The sequence below is a fragment of the Myotis brandtii genome, unplaced genomic scaffold (assembly GCF_000412655.1).
Source record: "Myotis brandtii unplaced genomic scaffold, ASM41265v1 scaffold178, whole genome shotgun sequence".
Lineage (NCBI taxonomy): Eukaryota > Metazoa > Chordata > Mammalia > Chiroptera > Vespertilionidae > Myotis > Myotis brandtii.
The window spans coordinates 109,695-122,424 of record NW_005356599.1 but is presented as its reverse complement, the minus strand read 5'-3'; the positions used below and the strand labels follow the sequence as shown (position 1 = coordinate 122,424).

At 50.9% G+C, this 12,730-nt stretch overlaps 2 protein-coding genes across 2 annotated transcripts in view; one reads left to right on the top strand and one right to left on the bottom strand.

Annotated features, from left to right (window-relative positions):
- The first annotated feature begins 769 nt into the window (after window positions 1-769).
- On the top strand, window positions 770-4,823 carry SNRPD2 (small nuclear ribonucleoprotein D2 polypeptide 16.5kDa). The gene is made up of 3 exons (XM_005863427.2): window positions 770-877; window positions 2,529-2,708; window positions 4,553-4,823. Coding segments are annotated over exons 1-3 (357 nt in total). The 5' UTR covers window positions 770-875; the 3' UTR covers window positions 4,728-4,823.
- Window positions 4,824-9,523: 4,700 nt separating this feature from the next.
- Window positions 9,524-12,730, bottom strand: part of GIPR (gastric inhibitory polypeptide receptor) — a 9,167-nt gene continuing 5,960 nt past the window's right edge. The window contains 5 exon segments of the mRNA XM_014537396.1: window positions 9,524-10,290; window positions 10,381-10,422; window positions 11,957-12,095; window positions 12,183-12,271; window positions 12,393-12,500. Coding sequence (XP_014392882.1) covers window positions 10,084-10,290; window positions 10,381-10,422; window positions 11,957-12,095; window positions 12,183-12,271; window positions 12,393-12,500 — 585 coding nt within the window. The 3' untranslated portion in view covers window positions 9,524-10,083.

The following is a 12,730-nucleotide window of genomic DNA, read 5'->3' as shown; positions in this document are numbered from 1 at the left end:
GAGCCGAGGCCGCCCGCGGCCCCCGGAACGCATGGTAGCTTTGCCCAGAAACCGGTCCTGGACCGCGGATCGAATTTAGGCCCAGCCAAGTCCCACCCCATGGAATTACCGGGCCAATGAGCAACAAGAGCGGCTGCACCATCCCACCCTCCCGCGAGCAGCGAAGCCAATAGGGACTCTTGTTCTGAGGCCACGCCCCCCCAGCCTCCCAGCGGCTTAGGCAACGATTCCCCAGAGAGTTACACAACCGTAAAGGGAGCGCGAAAGGGGTAGGCTCCGCCTCAGCGTGAGAGGGGAAGCCAATGAGAAGCGTTTAATTATGGAAAACCTTCGACTTCCCGGGCGCGAGTCCACGCCCCTCCCGGATGTAGGCAAAGCTTTGGTTTCGTGGAGTCGGAAAGATCAATAGACACGTAAACGAACCTTCCCCCAAGAGAAAGGGGCGGGGTCTATCCCCGAAAGAGAAGAGCGGATTGGCTTATCAGAGACCACGCCCCCGAAGGGAGGGCCGGCGGGCCTTTAGAACTGGCGCGTCTTTTCCCTTGAGCCACCTGAGCTGTTCTACCACAAAATGGTCTAAATCGGACCCGCTTTCTTTTTCTCTCCGTTGTCGTGAACATCTAACCCGTATGGTCCTGAGTGACCCTGAACCACTAAGCAATGCTTTTACCCCAACGCCTCTACCAAGGAACTGAATAGAACCAAGGCGGGCTCGCTGGACCAACAGGCCACACCCACACCGCTGGTTGAGTTTGCGCAGGCGCGCACGGAAGTGAGCTGCGGGAAGCGGAAGTCCCGCCTTTCTCGCGCTTTCTCTTCGGAGGCCGAGGCAACGCGGAGGACAGGAGCGTCCTGAGAGCGCAACCACCGCCACCATGTGAGGCCGGGGAGGCTTAAACGGCGGGAGTGGGTGGAGGGTGCAAATTTGGCCACTTACCGGTGGAAGGGGATGGGCAGAGCGGGCGCGGAGACGGAGGTTTTAGGGGTCGAGTGGGGTACTGTTCTGTTGAGTTTGAGAACGCGCGTGGGGCTTTTGACGGCGCCTGAGTTCCGGAGAGGGAACAGCTCTATCAGATAACGGGCTGGCGGCTTTTCCAAATAATTAGCCTTCCTGAAATGAATTTTAAGCGGGAGCGATTTTACGAATATAGAACCTGGAGAGGAAAACGCGGAATTGTGGGAATAACGACTTGAGATGAGGGACTATCCGGATAATTTGAGCTGGGGACGTAATTCGTGACATTTTCTAATAATGAGACACAGGAATGATTTTTAGTTATTTATCCATTGAGCAATTACTGAAGTGCTCGTGTATCAGGCATTGCTTTACCTACCTGGGGCCTATCAGTGAAGTCCCCTCCCCCAAGAAAAGTCCTCTGCTCAGCTTATGGGGAGGGGAGGGAAGAGGCAGGTGGTAAATGTAATAATAATAAACAGATAGAGTATATGGTGTGTTAGGTGACCAGGGCTATGAATAAAGAAACAAGAGAGCAGAGTAAAAACAATGCTAATGCCAGTTTTGAGAGACAGTAACTTAACTAGCACAGAAGAGCACGTGTAAAGAAAGTAAGAGAACCAGCCACAGAGATACCCGGAGAGGCATCCAGGCAGAGGCCCAGGATGAAAATTTGCCAAATATCTTAACCACCCAGGAGGCCACTGTGGCTGCAACAGAGTGAAAGAGATGGATAGATGCAGGGCCTGGTAAAAACGTTGGATTTTGCTTTTTGCACTGAGATAGGAGCCCTGAGAGGATTTTGAAGAGCGAGATGACGTGACTTAGGTCTTGGCTCCATAGAGCACTGCCGGGCAGTGTAGGGAGACCAGCAAGACTCTAGGAGAGAGGTGATGGGAGGTGCAGGACGTGGTAAGAGATGGCTGGATTCTGGATATATTTTAGAGGCAGATGACAGGCTTTGCTGACAGATTGAATGTAGGATGTGAGAGAAAGAAGAGAATCAAGTTGACACCAGTTTTTGCTCGAACTGGGAGGATGGTGTTACCATCCTGATCCCCCAGTTGCGGTCCTTAGGGATCCCACCATAGCTAATTTCTCAGGTCTCTTCCCCGAATATTATCCAGTACTGTGGATGGAGTAAGTTGAGGTGGTTGGGCATTGTGGAGCTCAGTCTAGGACAGCGGTTCTCAACCTGTGGGTCGCAACCCCTTTGGGGTCGAACGACCCTTTCACAGGGATTGCCTAAGAGCATCGGAAAACACATATATAATTACATATTGTTTTTGTGATTAATCACTATGCTTTAATTATGTCCAATTTGTAACAATGAAATTGGGGGTCATCACAACATGAAGAACTGTATTAAAGGGTCGCGGCATTAGGAAGGTTGAGATCCGCTGGTCTAGGATGTGCAAGATTGGAAATCTGTTAGGCATCCAGATGGTGAAGCCATGCGAGGCCTGCGGAGGGTGGGTGTGTTGGGGGAAAGGTTGGGAAGACGCGGGAGCGTGACCACTCCTGCTCCTGCTCTGAGCGCTCTCACCTGTGGGTTTCATACTTGCCCACTCAGGAGCCTTCTCAACAAGCCCAAGAGTGAGATGACCCCGGAGGAGCTGCAGAAGCGGGAGGAGGAAGAGTTTAACACGGGCCCACTCTCCGTGCTCACACAGTCCGTCAAGAACAACACCCAGGTGCTCATCAACTGTCGCAACAACAAGAAGCTCCTGGGCCGGGTGAAGGCTTTTGACAGGTGAGGGCTTTTTGACGGGGTCTTGGGAGGGGTTCTGTCCAGGCCTGGAGAATCAGCCCCAGCTGCAGCCCGAGGAGCCTGCATCCCAGGTTCCTCAGAAGCTAGGAGAGTAAGCACCTAAACACCCGAGGTGTGACTGTCTCTTGCTGCCCCTGCAGCCGTACAGTACAGTGGTTATGGGCATCTACTTAGGAGCCAGTCCTCGTGGGTCATGTCCCGGCGCTGTCTCTTAGCAGCCACGTGACCTTTGGCAGGTGACTGTCGTGTCTGTACAGTGACAGTAATCATGGTGGTTGCGAAGGTTCTAGAAGCACAGTATCTGGCATACAGGCGCTTCTCAATCTAGTTATTGCATAATTAGAGTGTGCACTGTTCCAGGTACTGTTTTAGGCTCTGGAGACACAGCAGTAACTAAAACAAACATGGTTCCTAAACTCAGAGAGCTTGTTATAGGTAGGAAAGCCGACAGGAATTGGTAAGTTCTACGGAGAAAAGTAAAGCCAGGTAAGAATATGGAGCACTGGGGAAGGGAGTGCTGTCTTAGATGGGTAATCAGAGAGCCCCATCTGAAGAGACAGCGATGAACAGACCTGAATAAGATGAACAAGCAATCTAGGGTCTGCGTGTTTCAGCCACAGGGAACATGCCCTTCACCAGAATTGAACCCGGGACCCTTCAGTCTGCGGGCCGACGTTCTAGCCACTGAGCCACACCGGCTCAGGCTATAATTTGTATTTTTTAGTTAGCATTTGTAAGATGCTTTCCTCACAGTAGTGTGCTGAGGCTCACTTCTGGAACATTTTGGCCACTAGCTGTTACATGAACAAGTCTCCCTCTGAGCCTCACTTTCCTCTTGAGTAAAATGGAATAAGAACAGGAAGTGCTGAGCACAAGGAAGCAGATAGACCTGGATTGGAACACTGGCTCTGTCGCTTCCAGAATGTGTGGCCTGGGGTGAGTCACATCATCCCACTGTGTTCAGTTTTCTGCTGTAGAAGTGGGAGGTAACATTAGGAAGGTTGAGAACCACGGCTCTTATCCCTTCACCTTGCTTTAGTTTTTCTTCGTAGCAGTTACCACATGACAGCATGTTACAGGGCCAGGCTCTGTTCGCTTGCTTAGCATCCTCTCCTCACTAGAATGCACACCGCATCGGGACAGGGATAATGTCTGTTTTGTTCATTGCAAGTGTTTGTTGAGTGAAGTAATGCATACTGTCTTCACGTGAGCCTACCCAGGCCCCAGGGGCCTGTGATTCTCCAAAGAGAAGCAGCTCCTTTGCTGATGCCTCCAGAAGTGGTGGGAGTTAAAAAGCAGAAGCAGCCCTAGCCAGTTTTGCTCAGTGGTTAGAGCATCAGCCCTTGGACTGAAGGGTCCCAGGTTTGATTCCAGTCAAGGACACCTACCTCGGTTTCAGGCTCAATCCCCGGCCCAGGTACATGCAGGAGGCAAGGAATCGATGTGTCTCTTTCACATCGATGTTTCTCTCTCTGTCTCCCTTCCACTTTCTCTAAAAATCCATGGGAAAGTATCCTGGAGTGAGGATTAACAGCAAAAAGCACAGGAGGGACCATTTTGTTGGCCTTCATTCTGTGCCAGGCCCTGTTCTAAGTACTTTACAAGAATGCTGATTTAATCTGTACAACAGCCCCACGAGGTGGGCACCATGAATGTCTCCATTTTAGAGAGGAGGAAACTGAGGCACGGAGGGATGATGTCGTTGCCTCAGCCTGCACCTGAGGGCTGGCAGTGCTGCTGCAGGAGGGAGGCAGCACCCACAGAGGAGGGCCGGTCCGAAGGCTGCCCCCTCACACCCGGTGCCTTCCCCTCCCTGTCCCCACCAGGCACTGCAACATGGTGCTGGAGAATGTGAAGGAGATGTGGACCGAGGTCCCCAAGAGTGGCAAGGGCAAGAAGAAGTCCAAGCCAGTCAACAAGGACCGCTACATCTCCAAGATGTTCCCCTGTGGGGGATTCGGTCATTGTGGTCCTGCGGACCCACTCATCGCTGGCAAGTAGGGGCTTGCTCCCTGCTGTCAAAACTCACTCCCCCGTCCTGCAAAGACCCGCCCTTTGACACGAGAACAATAAAAGCCTGGTGTGTTTTGTGTTTTTTTTTTCTAGTGGCATCTGTCTGTTCCCAGGGCCTGGTGAGTGGGACGGACTTGGGGGAGGGAGGCAGCTGAGCATGGGGCCAAGCACTGGGATCAGGACCTCTCCGAGCAGATGAAGAGGCCCTGTCTCTGCCCCTTCCACGCCTCAGTTTCCCTGTCTGTGAAGTGAATCGGTTGGACAGAGAAAGCTTTTGCTCTTTCCTATTTAATCTTTTCTAGCTTGTCATTACCCCGTCTCTCCTTTCTTCCTCTGAATGAGTCAGCCTTGCTTGAAATTTCTGGTCTTTTTTTCTGTTTGTTCAGTCAGATCAACATTCCCCAATGTTTACTTTCTCTGTGTCCAGCTTTGTGTTGCAATCCTGGGGACAGCAGTGCCTGAGACAGTCCTGACCTCTCCTCACTGATGGGAGGAGATACATGTTTAAAGCAGTTGGTACTCAAGGTCCTGACCAGGTAGCTCAGTTGGTAGAGTGTCATCCCGATACGCCAAGGTTGCGGGTTCCATCTATAATTAGGTCACATACAAGAAGCAGCCAATGAATGCATAAGGACGTGGAACAACACATCTATGTTTCTCTTTCCTCCTCCTCTCTCCCTTTCTAAAATCAATAAGTACAGATTTTTAAAGTGTCCAGTAACCTCAAGTGATTGGTTCTAGTGGTCTACCTTTCCCTGGCCACTCACTGTTTCATGTTTTCTCTCTCAATGTTTATCTCTCCCTCTCTCTTAAAAAAAAAAAATTTAAACAATGTTTATAAGGAAAAAGAAAAAGCAACCATGCTGTCACCTACTGAGCTGTTAGGCTGCCAGCCCTAGGCTCTGCTGATCAGACTTCCAGCAGCTCTGAGCAGGCACTGTTATTTATTGCCTCCAATTCCCAGAGGAGGGAGCTGAGGCACAGAGAAGTGGTGTCACTTGCCCAGGGACACCAGCCAGGAAGTGGTGCTGATTCAAACCCACCCTGCTCCTGAGCCTGTGGCTTCACCCCTGAGCTCTGCTGTCCTTCAAATGACAACTTAATTACCATCGAGGGAAATTCTCTGACAAACGGGAGTAGACCTGAGAAAGGAGGGCCTTACTGTTTTCCTCTGATGTACACACATCACTCTCTCCCCATCAAGATCTCTGTGTTCTGTCTGCCTGCATCTCTGTCTCTGTTCCCAGGGCCTAATGCCAGGTGGTGCAGGAGTTTGCAGAACCAAGGTCAGGATCAATATCTGACGCTGAGCTGTGGAAAGCAGAGTTTGACTTACCCTGTGAGCTGCAGAGCTAGGGATCCTGCAGCAGGAGAGGACCTGACATACACAGGGTGACATGTGGGGCTATAAAGTTGAATGCTTACTGGGTGGTGAATTGGAACAACCCTCTGAAGTAGATACTGGAGCCATTCCAGTTTACAGATGAGACAGCTGGGACTTACCCACGTCACTCAGGGAAGCAATGGAGCCACGTTCAAACTCGGGGAGCCAGGCCCTCATGAGCCGCCTTTACTGTCAGGGAACAGGCCAGAGCCACAATGTCCTAATCTGTGAAGTGGGGTCAGTGGTGCCTGGCCGGTATGGCTCAGCTGGTTGGAGCATTGTCCTGAACACCGGAAGGTGGTTTGATCCCGATTTTAGTATGTATGGGAGGCAACCATTTCTCTCGCTCTTTTCCTCTAAAATCAGTAAAATCATGTCCTATAAAAATAAAGTGGGGGCAGTGGTACTGCTGCAGGAAACTTCCCAGGCATTCGGTTCTTTTGCAGGAGTAAGGACAGCACAAGGCCTGGAGTCCCAATCTTCTGTTCAGATCTGTCCGGCCTCCCTCTGGTTGTTGACTTGTCTTCCCTGGGGGATTGAACTTAATTATCCTGCCTTTCAGGCTGGGGCAAGATTCCAGCCCAGCACCCAGCTTGGCATCAGTTTGAATTTCAGCCGCCATCACCTCCCAAATGGTTCCTAATTCACCTTTTCTTCAGTGGTGGAAACAAAAGCAGAGGCGGCAGGCATGGCCCCAGGCACACTGGCCAAGCATTCAGCACCCACCATGCTCCAGGCATCCTAAGAATAACTCATTGGAAACTCAGGCAAGGTACCGTTATACCCATTTTCCAGAATTGGAAAGTGAGGCATAGAGAAGCTGAGAATCTTCTCCAAGTCACACAGCTAATAAGTAGCCAAACTAAGATTTGAACCAGGCTATTTGTTTCCTACAGCTTTATTCTGGTTTTTGTTTTTGTTAAAATGGCAAAATTTGTATATATTTTATCACAGTAAAAGACATGGTTATAATATAACCTTCCACAGCTAGGCACTCAATAACCAAATAAATACTTGATTTTAAAATGAGATTCATTTAAATATCTTTTTATTGATTTCAGAGAGGAAGGGAGGAGAGAAACATCAGTGATGAGAGAATCATTGATCAGCTGCCTCCTGCGCGCCCCCTACTGGGGATTGAACCCACAACCAGGCATGTGCCCTTGACAGGAATCCAGTGCGGGACCCTTCAGTCCACAGGCTCTATCCACAGAGCCAAACCGGCTAGGGCTTTACTCTGTTGTTGTTTTTAAGATTTTTTATTGTTTTTTTAGAGATAGGGGAAGAGAGAGACATCGATGTGAGAGCAAAACATCAATCAGCTGCCTCATGCACGTCCCCTCCTGGGGAACAAGCCCGCAACCTGGGCATGTGCCCTGACTGGGAATCGAACCAGCAACCTTTCGGTGCTTAGGATGACTGTCAGCCAACTGAGCCACATCGGCTAGGGCAAGCTTTACTTTTAATACTGCCTTTCAGAGAAGCAACCCTTAGGAAGTGTTTGGTGCACATACACACACGCACACAATTTTAATTGTATACATTGTAAATAGTTAAGCATCACATGAACATTCCCAATTGGGGCTTCTCTTAGTGGGGACTGTGACAGCATGATGTACATGTTGATGTCCATGTTATGGCAACACATGGCTGAAGATGAGCAGTGCTACCCTCCGGGGGGGTGGCTGCCACAGGCTCCCAGCCTCAGTCATTTCTCATTGCCTGGCCAAAACATTCTCATGCAGACAGAAGGCTCTGTTTAAAACATTAGCCCATGAGTCCTGGCTGGGTAGCGGGTAGTTCAGTTGATTGGAGCATTGTCCCAAATCACCAGGGGTGGGGAACCTTTTTTCTGGCAAAGACCATTTGGATATTTGTAACATCATTCGCAGGCCATGCAAAATTATCAACTTAAAAATTAGCCTGCTATATTTGGTCAAACATTTAATTAACTCACCCTAATGCCGTGGCAGGGCCAGACCACGTGGTTTCAAGGGCCTTATATGGCCTGAGGGCCAGATGTTCCCCACCCTGATTTATGAGGACCCTGCCCTAGGGCCCCAACCCTCCCAGAACCCACAAGGAAGGGGTGGGGGGTGGCAAGGCCACCTCATGTTTAAAGGACTCTGAGTTTGTCAGTCCAGGGAGCTGGAGACTCAAGGAAAATAATTGACAACACCCAGGTTCTAATTGAATCTATTGTGGGGGGAGGATTAGGAGTGAGGGCTTGGGTGTGTACAGGTGATCCAGCTACAGTGTGGCTGTTGGCTTCCCCCAATTCGCCCAGGGGGCCACTCAGGAGGGTGAGGATGTGCGGCCACACTCCCCAGCCAGCAGTGGTCCTGGCCTCTCTGGATGCAAGGTTTCAGCCGGGGCCTGCCCTGAATTGCCCGTGTTTATATCTACACTGAATCCTCCTCTCTGGACCCCAGTGGGCTCACACTTCTGTCTCCAGCTCTAACCTCTGCCTGAGCTCCAGACCTTTAGTCCCAGCTTAACACGTCCAAAGAGCACTCTCGGTTCACCCCACCCTAAACCCAATCTCCCTTTCCTTCTCCACAGTCTCAAACCGACGAGTCTTCTGGACTTCTTTCTCTTCTTGCTGAACTTTCTCATGCAATTCATCGCCAAATCCTCAGTTCTACCTTTAAAATAGCTCGAGTCCAACTGCTTCACGCTCCTCCATGGCTACCACCTGGGTCAGCCTCCATCACCTCCCGCCTGCAGTCTCCTCACTGGGCTCCCAGTGTCCATCCCTAGTAATCTGTTCCCCCACAGGGCAGACAGAAGGCTCTGTTTAAAACATTAGCCCATGAGTCCTGGCTGGGTAGCGGGTAGTTCAGTTGATTGGAGCATTGTCCCAAATCACCAGGGGTGGGGAACCTTTTTTCTGGCAAAGACCATTTGGATATTTGTAACATCATTCGCAGGCCATGCAAAATTATCAACTTAAAAATTAGCCTGCTATATTTGGTCAAACATTGGATTAACTCACCCCTAATGCCTTGGCAGGGCCAGACCAAATGATCTTGCAGACCTTATAGAGCCCATGAACCAGATGTTCCCTACCCCTGCGATACACCAAGGTTTCGAGTTTGGCCCCCGGTCAGAGCACATACAAGAAGCGACCAATAGGTAGCCCTGGCCTGTGTAGCTCTGTTGGCTGAGTGTTGCTCCGTGCACTGAAGAACCGCTGGTTCGATTTCCAGCCAGGGCATATGCCCAGGTTGCGGGTTTGAGCCCAGACCGTGGTACGTACAGGAGGCAACCGGTAAACCAATAGATGTTGCTCACATTGATGTTTCTCCCTCTCCCTTCCTCTCTCTCGAAAGTAGCAATAAAAACATATTTTATTTAAATAAAAGAATCAACCAGTGAATGCATAAATAAATACGTGGAACAACAAATTGATGTTTCTCAATTAATAAAACACACACACACACATACACACATTAGCCCATGAGATGCTCCTGCTAAGAGTTTTCAGTGCACCTGGAATAAAATCCCAACTCTTTGCCCCTGCTCACTTCTCTCTCCATTTGGCTCTGACTCATCCCAGCGCCAGCCATGGAGGCCACCTGTCTGCTCCTCAGACATGGCCAAGTTCCTTCCTGCCCAGGGCCTCTGTGGATGCTGTTCCTTCTGCCTAGAATCTTGCCTACCAGTTGTCTCCTGCACCTCTGGCAGGTATGGCTTAAATGTTACCTCCTCAGAGATGCCCTCCCTGACCACCCTATGCCCCCTTCTAATTTTCCTTCATAAGCCATTCCACTCCACAGCCTATAGATAACCATGTATTGTCTTAAGGGTCTGTTTCCACCACTCAATTTTGAACTCTAGGGGCCTTTCTCTGTTTCCTTCCACCCCATTTCCCCAGCGCCCTCCCTCCACAAGGGGCCTGGTACACAGTAGGCGCTCAATAAATACATGCTAACTGAATGATCACAGGAATCCCGCTGCCTAGCAGTAACTTTCCAAGACCCGGCTGGCCTCATCCCCAGGCCCTGGGAGGTTCCCCGAGGACAGGGCACGGCCAGTGGCGACCTGTCTGGGTCCGGAGCTCAACTGCAGGGTCAGAGAGGCACGCTGTGGGGGCTGGTGCGGCTCCTCTCCTAGGCTGCGGCGCAGGCGGCAGCGGTGCCAACCTCGGCGGATCTCCGACTGCACCTGCAACGGGTAGCGCTGAGTCGGTGCCGGGCACGCCGTTCGCTGTGCTGCCGCCAGAGGGCGCGGGCGGCAGGCCGGGGCTCTCCCTACCTCCTTGTTGATGAAGCAGTAGAGGAAGCTGACCAGCAGGCCCTGTCAAACAAGGCGTTATATCAGGGGTTGGGGACAGGCTTGTGAACACCTCTTTAAGAGCTCGAACCCTTGCCAGGCCCCAGACTACCTCGGCTGCCACTGTCCCGGTTCTAGACTTTTGCAGGCACCTCCCAGGCTCCCTGCTCGCCCCCCCTCTCCTCCCCAGTTTGCTGAGCAATAAAGAGGACCCTGGATGTAATAACCGCTTCCCTAGTTTCTATCCCACGTGGGCAAACTGCTTAACCCCTCCCGGCCTCAGTTTCTTCATCTGGAAAATGGGGTAATACAATGGTGGTTGTGAGAACTGAGATACTGGTATGCAAGAAGCTATAGTGTCTGGTACATAGTGTTAAACCTTTTACTTAGTCTTATGATTTATCTTACCATTATTATATAATATATAATCATTAGTAAATATTAATAAATCATGCTTATTATGATTAATTATTAATATTTGCTTAATTTTAATTAACAATTATTCTAAATTATTGATAAATTAATTTTAATCATTAGTTTTATATTTGTGTTCCACATATAAGTTAAAATAAATAGAAAGTCCATTTATATTTATAATTAATAAGTTACTTGCTAAATTAATGCAAGTCAATTATTTATATGTGTTATTGGTAAAATATTACTTGTCTTATCTCTCCCTTGCTCCACTGGCTCCCACTGCTTCAGGCCCGCCAGCCCTCCTCCATGGTGACAGATACTCCCACCTCAGGGATCTGACATGTGAGCTGTCTCTTACTGGAACACTTCCCCCATTACCTGCCTCGCTCATTCCCTCGCCTTCTTCCATCTTTGCTCCAATATCTTCTTCTCAGGGAGGCCTTCCTTGATCCCCTGCCTGTAACTCTATCTTTTGTCTAATCTTCACCTCTATTTTCTTGCCTTTTCCCCTCAACTCACATCTTACCATCTGCCATTCTGTATATATTTTACTTATATACCATGTGTGTGTATAGCATCCGTCTCTCCTACAAGAATGTAGAGACCATTTCGGTTCTTGGCAATATCCCCACAATGAGCTAGGAAAAGTGTATGCAATAAATGTTTGCTGAATTTAATGACATGAACAGGCATGTGAGGTGAGACAAGTGTTGTGCCCACTTTAGAGATGAGAAAACTGAGGCCGAAGCAGGTAAAACAGGGTGGGGACTAGGGTTAGGGCAAGCTCATGCAGGGCCAGCCTTACATTTTGGAGTGAGTGCCTTCGTGTCTTTTGCGTTCTGAGCACCTCTCTTGCCACCCTAGCTCTGACGGATCTGATTTTGGCCCCAGCCCTGTCCAGTCTCAAAGCCCTAGATCTTCACCAGGAGGCAGTACTGCCAAGGCCTCCGTCTCCTGTCTTGGTCCCTGCCGCTTCCTCAGCTGAGAACAGCACTAGCTCAGCATCCTGTGTAGAATGAATGAACTCGCATAGTCACACCCAATTCAGTGGCTGCGCCAGGGGATGCCTGCAGCCCTTCTGCCCCTCTGGGGAGAAGGGCCCCAGGTGGAAGGGTGCAGCCCCTGCCCCCAGCCTGAGCACCTGGAAGGAGCTGAGGAACATCTGAAAGCCGAGCTTGGCGAAGCGCAGGTGGCCCCGGACTTGTTCCTCGGTCACAGGAGCAAACACCATCTCGTGGACGCCCAGCAGCGGCACCAGCGTCAGGGTGGAGCGAGCCAGCCTGGGAGTAGAGGGAAGCTGTGGTCTGGCGGCCCGGGTCCCTATCTCATGTCCGGCCCTCTTCCCTCCTTCCCCTGCCCTCCCCTACCTTAGCCGGTAGTCCAGGCAGCGCATCTGCCGGGTCCTCAGCTTGGACACGAGGATGCCAAGGATTCGGATAAAGATGAAGAAATTAATCTGCGGGAAAAGATAGAGGCTGAGCCAGCCTGATCCCATCCTGGGAGACAGAGGGTGGCACCCCTCTCCCCCGGATGAGAAATCCCCGAGGACTGCCTGGAGGAGGCGGGGCCGGCCGTACCAAAATGGTCATGAGGATAGGGGTGCGTATGATCCACCAAATGGCCTTGACGTCGTTCCGCTCCCAGCACCTGGAGTAGGGGTTGTAGAGCTAAGAGATTGAAAACCGCTGGAAGCACCGGTCACGCACGTTCACGCGCCGGGTCCCGCCCGCCTTCCTGAATGCCGCACCCACATTCCTCCAGAGCCCCGCCTGCTCCTGCCCTGGCCCCGCCCTCACCACCCCCTTCCAATCTTTCCAAGCTGCCATTCCTTTAGCCCCACCCACGTTCCCTCCAAGCCCCCAGGTGCCATCAGGACCACCCCACGCTTCCATCACACCCGCCCAGGTGCCTGCAA